Source organism: Rhamphochromis longiceps, linkage group LG19 (genome assembly GCF_057381845.1).
Source record: "Rhamphochromis longiceps isolate RC_006_pf linkage group LG19, R_longiceps_female_GT1.1, whole genome shotgun sequence".
Taxonomy (NCBI): Eukaryota; Metazoa; Chordata; class Actinopteri; order Cichliformes; family Cichlidae; genus Rhamphochromis; species Rhamphochromis longiceps.
This window is the reverse complement of record NC_140575.1, coordinates 5,097,685-5,103,820: the sequence shown is the minus strand read 5'-3', so window position 1 is coordinate 5,103,820 and position 6,136 is coordinate 5,097,685. Positions and strand designations below refer to the sequence as shown.

At 39.7% G+C, this 6,136-nt stretch overlaps 1 protein-coding gene across 1 annotated transcript in view; it reads right to left on the bottom strand.

Moving 5' to 3' along the window:
* Positions 1 to 765: 765 nt before the first annotated feature.
* Positions 766 to 6,136, bottom strand: part of heatr5a (HEAT repeat containing 5a) — a 94,058-nt gene continuing 88,687 nt past the window's right edge. The window contains exons 39-42 of the mRNA XM_085392524.1: positions 4,702 to 4,809; positions 4,389 to 4,491; positions 3,592 to 3,745; positions 766 to 3,111 (exon numbers count right to left, since the gene is read on the bottom strand). Coding sequence (XP_085248650.1) covers positions 2,952 to 3,111; positions 3,592 to 3,745; positions 4,389 to 4,491; positions 4,702 to 4,809 — 525 coding nt within the window. The 3' untranslated portion in view covers positions 766 to 2,951. The remainder of the gene's footprint in view (positions 3,112 to 3,591; positions 3,746 to 4,388; positions 4,492 to 4,701; positions 4,810 to 6,136) is intronic.

The window sequence follows — 6,136 nt, the reverse complement described above, 5'->3', positions numbered from 1 at the left end:
GGAGTTACTAAACACACTGAGCAGGAAAGCGCAGGAGGGAAAGAGGAAGAGGCCATGCTGCAGGTAAATCAAATAAGACGTTATCAGTAAGTTGTTAATTAAATGGGCTACACAAAAAGCGGTAAAGAGAGCCAACTTGAAAGAGAATCACCTTTGAGTTAACTTTTTATTTCAAAGCTGCGCTATTACACTTTACACAGAGCCACTTTAATGTCATCTGATATTTGCTGTGCTGTTTTTAACCACATTTAGTAAATCGTAATTGTTTTTGGTTCTTTTGTAAATTGACTTATATGTGTAATATTACTTTATATTTTGGTTTAAATGTATCATGTAGAAAATTCCAGTATTTATTTTCAGATGTTTTTGCCTTTTTTAAAAATATGTGTTTGGTCATATTTGGTCACATTTTATGCATTGCACTATGTACATTCTACTTGTTCTGTCTGCTGGGTTTAGTTTATCTATTGGAAAAGCAATGGTATTTCTTAACCGTAAGATATATTGCCTTACTACTACCGTACTTTGAACTCCGATGATTAGGATGTAGATCTTGAAATGCACCTTCTTTAACAGTTATTTCTGCTGGTAGGGTCAAGTGATTGAATTATGCTGTGGTCCTTTTACCAAATGTCTGAGCGGTACTCAAATTTAGATTGAATTCATGACTCAGTTCTTTGGAGGACATGATCATTTGGAAGGTTTACATTTACCATCTTTAAACCCTTCATAGTCAGTTTTCTAAACCATACAAACCTAAATGTGAAAGAAAACAAAGAGATGAATTTAAAGACCGTTTATTTGTACATGTTCAGAACATTTAACTGTACCTACTCGTTCATTCAGTTCACACCTGTACACTGCACAAATGAGATGGCCAGGACAGAGACAGACACTCAATCTCTGCTGCCTCGTACACTTATTGCTGGTCAGTACTTTAGTGTTACCCATCATCATTCAAGAAAATCATGTTAAGAGGACAACATTTACATTTACAAAGTAAAGACTTTTTTTCTTTTTAAACAAACTGATGAGATTTAGGTTTAAGTAACCAGTCAATGCTTTTTACAGCAGATAACAGCACACTCAAAAAAACATTAAACTGTTAGTGTAGTGTTGTTTGAGGGGCAGTTAACCTCAAAAATCACAAGTATGTGTTTTCCTGTGGTCTGCAGTGCTGTTTCCTCATCTAGATTGCTTAGATTTGCAAATATCTACTGTAGATGTGTCTGCTTTTGCTTGAATAAAATGTATGTGGTGCTCAGAGCAGCAGAAAAATGACATGTGATCAATCCTAGCACAATGTCTTTGAAAAAAAAATCATGAATGGGTTCATAAAAAAAATCTAATGAAAAAATAACAAAGTGAAATTGGCAAGTGTGCAAAACTTATACTTGGGAGAAAAAAAAAAAAAAACCTCAGGCAACTGAATGTTGCCTTTTAGGACATGCACGCTAACAGCTGTTGGTAGTTTTACCATTAAAGTGGCTTTAATGGTAAAGCAAACACACGGGCAAATGGAAAGGGATACTAACAATATACAGGAGCAGTTATGTCACTTTTTGTTATTGTCCCAGTCTTGATGATAGAGATTGGATTGAGGTCATATGCAAGAGGTGAAAAATGTAACTCAAAAGACTTAACTGATGACCCAGGTATCCCAGGGTTGATCAGTTAAAGTCCCACCTTTATGATGGCATGCTGTGACTTAATTCAAATTAATGCTTAATAACCCAAGAAGTTGCAATACAGCAACACTTAATACAAAATGAATTGTAGTAATCCTTTAATACGCTTTGATCATTAAGATATAGCTCATAATTCTTTACAGTACAAATAATTGTTCCCGTGGCAACACCTCAAGAAAGCAAATCTGATCACAGCAGTGTAATGTTCACAGTTCAGCTGTGGGTTTAACAGCCTATCATTGATGGTTTAGGACATAAGAGCGGTGTGAGGCACTATTAACCTGATGTGTGTATTAAATGATGTGCGCAACTTATGTTGATTGTTTTTATAAATGATCTGACGAATGAAATCTGGGCAGGATTTATCTCCTCTCCTTTCAGAATGTTCTATTGTATCCTCTACTAAAGGGGATAATAAAGGAAGCAACAAGGCATCTTCCCTTTAGCTCTAAAAGCTCTTATTATAGCTATGCAGATGGTTTCTGTTCATGTTACTTAGTCAGGAACTGAGGAAAATCTGACTACCTGACATTTCTCGTGTGTGACTCTGGGTCTCCTACCTGTTGGATACACCCAAAACAGCTCATTCAGGAAGCATCTAGGAGGCGTCCGTGTCACATGCCAGAACCAATGAAACTGGTTCCTTCTCTTGTTTGCACACAGCTCTATCTGAATACAATTGAATCACATTCCCTTCTTTTCAAGGTGAATAAAGCTCAGTCGGTTTCACACAAGACTCTTTTTGATATTGTTAGCCATCATGTTGATCATTCACCAAATTACTGACACCGGCCTCAGTTCGTTTTGAAGCTGAGTTTGAACTCTTCAAGTTCATTCTCGTAGATATGAACTGAAGCTCATGTGTCCTGGGGAGGAGTCAGTCTGTGATTTGATCAACAGGTATGTATGACGTATGTATGATGCACAGTTCGTGTGATAAAACATGCCAACCTGGCAGAATTGATTTTTTCAAATGACATAATAAAGGTAAGCGTCAATGTGAGGTGGCATGCAGTGTGCTGGAAAAAGTAAAAGAAAAAAAAAAATCGAAATTCGATCTAGTTTTTTTTTTTTCCTTTTTCCAAAATGAGACAGGAAGTGAACTCACAGAATTTTTTTTGGTCTGCTATCTGCATATATTTCAATATGGTGTACCACAAAACCAGTCAGAATGTCCCTCAGAACAATCACAAGTACCACAGTGTGTTAGTGACGTTAAACTCCAGAGACAGTCTCTGTGTGGCGGATCTAAGCTTGGCTGCCTCACAGGAACTTTGTTTTGAGCGTGATGCTGGGAGAGGACTTCCCAGTGCTGTGGGCAGCTGGGTTAGCACTGCTAGCTTTAATATTCAAACTCTCCTGATTTCCTTTGATGGCAGCTTGAAGACGAGACTTCAGGTGAGGCGATGTTGTGATGAGTGACCTGTAGGAGGAAGGAAAATATATAACCGCCTGCTTCATATTCACTGATCCTTAAAAGCAGCATGACAAAACATGGCTTTGCTCTGCATGACATGATTTAATTACTGATGGAGACTGCCAATCTCTCCTTCACAGGTAGGGTGAAACTACAGTGGAAATGATTTTGAACTATATGAAAATCATCCAAAAGTTCCTGGAGATCAATAAAATCCTAAAACCTCAGAGAGGAGTCATACAATGCTTTTTCCTACAGCCTATAATCACATTATTGTAAACTTTTTTCTTACTGAGGAGAAGAGCAGGAAAATAAAATACTCATGAATCCCAGAAATCAACATGTAATCTACATAAAAAAAACAAATTATGAAAGAGCTAAAAAGGTTGCTTGTACAGTTCAGTCCACTGAGAGCAGCAGGAGCGTTTCATACAAACCAAACCAGACCCGTATGCAAAAAAAATAACTGCACACATCACTACCGACCTGAAGACAGCTGGGTGCTGAGGGCCAAAGCGCATCAGATCCTTGAGTGCCGAATCATGAAGAGACCTGGATGGCAGGGGAGCAGAGCTAAGGGCATTTTCGTCCAGGAGAAAGGAGATGAGGAGGGGCAGCAAGACTGCCACCAGCTGAGGACCTGAAGGGCAAAATACACAAAACATGGGAACAAGCTTCAGATGGGGGAGAATGTTTTATCTGTTAAATATCTCAGCAAAAGCTGGATGGACTTGTACCTTTGCTCAAGGAAGCAAGAACAGCTGAAATCACTGACCTTTAAACAAAATAATTGAATGTAACTTGAATTTATCTACTTGTGTATAACATTTTAGTGTTTTTTTTGTTTTATTGGCTTGACTGTAGTCACAAGGTCTCGTTTACGTTGTCTTTCCTGCTGGCAGCGTGCTCAGTCATATTTGGACAGGGAGTATCAATCCAGAGTGTTTAAACCAGTAATTTAGTCACCTTTAAGTTCTCACAGCAGACACATTCATCTCTCACGCACACCTACAGCCAAATTTGAATCACTGGTTAACCAAACTAACATTTCACAGCTTCTCACTTCAGTGCGTGGTTGTGAAGGGCTGCATGCTGGTTAATCAGGAAGGGAGAACACATCAGATATGCGAGCAGTGAATACTGAGAAGGATTCGCACATTTAGAGCACAAATCAGGCTGCTGCACTCCACCACTATCCTCCTTTGGACAGAGAGCCTTGCTTTACCTTCTTCCATTCTATCATCTCCTGACTCCACCATGTCTCTGCTAAAGACTCTACTCACACTGTGATTCATCAGCTGCCTGGATCAAAGCCTCCATCGCTCGGATCCCCTCCAAGACTCCAAGCAGCTCCTGTGGAGTTTGAGGACGACTCCGCTCCACCTTCTGAGGAGGAAGCAGACAAATATATGCTGAAATCACCTGAACAATGCCTTCTAGTGATCATATAGGTTTTTATTTCATTTTCCCTTAGTGTACATGCAAGCATCAGTACAGAAAGAAAATTAAACATATTACAAAAAATAATATATATATTATTAATGAACATAAAGCAACTCAGATACTCATGTATGGTAAATAAGTTTGGTTGGATACCTGGAGGAATCGAATCAATGTCGGACCAAGGGCCTGGATGTATGGGATGGCCACACCGGGCTGAGCCTGAAACACTGTCGTTAGCAGCTGACAACAGTGACTCACAACCTAGAGCAGAGAAGGGAGGAAACACTGTCACTGTCGAACCCCACACTTACTCAAATATCGACTTAGAGGAACATAACTCTGTCCTTAATCCAGAGTTTTACTGGTCTGGAAGAATATGGCGTACCCCAAACTGTCTAGATTAAGGATGTCAAACTCTTTTACATTGTGGGCCCACATTGACTTGAAGAGGGCCAGACCAGTGAAACTATTTTATCTCGCTGTAAAGACGTTTTCCTACATATTTAATCCCTGAGATATTCTAATATAAGAGTTTTATTACATGATAAAGGAATGCCACTATAGTGAATGAAAAATCTGTAGGGACAACTCTTTGATGTCATAAAATTTAAGCACAAGGTGTAAAACTTTGGTAGCTCATTTCCCTAAATGTCCTCTAATCACGAAACACAGTTTTGTTAACTTGCAGAAAATGTCCTGTTTTAATGTGGACCCACTTTAAAAACAAAAACAAAACAAACAAACAAAAAAAGTCTACATTTAATTGTGAAACCTTTCTGCTGCTTAATTCTTTATCTAACCCTTAATTCCTTCGGTGCCGTGTGAAACTGGATTTGGGAGAGTTGGGAAATTATAAGGAGCAAAAACTGTGAAACATATTAAATGAAATTACAGTTAAAAGTTTGAAATTTATGCCCCACATTTTTCAACGCTGTCCAGTGGACTGGATGGAGTTTTTGCTGGGCCAATTGTGGTCCCCGGGCCTTGTGTTTGACACCACTGGGGCGATCGTAGCTCAAGAGTTGGCAGCTCGAATTGTAATTGGAAGGTTGCCGGTTCGACCCCCGGCTCCGACAGTCTCGGTCGTTGTGTCCTTGGGCAAGACACTTCACGTTTCCTACTGGTGGTGGTCAGAGGGCCCGGTGGCGCCAGTGTCCGGCAGCCTCGCCTCTGTCAGTGCGCCCCAGGGTGGCTGTGGCTACAATGTAGCTGCCATCACCTGTGTGTGAATGTGTGTGTGAATGGGTGGATGACTGGATGTGTAAAGCGCTTTGGGGTCCTTAGGGACTAGTAAAGCGCTATATAAATACAGGCCATTTACCATTTACCACTGGTCTAGTTAATGGCAACAGAAATATGTGGCGGAAAAACACTTTGAGGCACAAACTGTATATGAAAGATGGTCATTGCCACACTGTATACATTGTTCCTTTTAAAGAAAACAAACAAAAAGCACTGATTGTCAAAACACAAGGTTGAAATGACTGAAACTGCAGAATGCTGCATGCTCAGTTCATAATGATTTCTCTGTCACAAGTTGTTAGTAAATGAGCAAACCCTACTTTATGCTACTCTCCGAGTCTGAAAC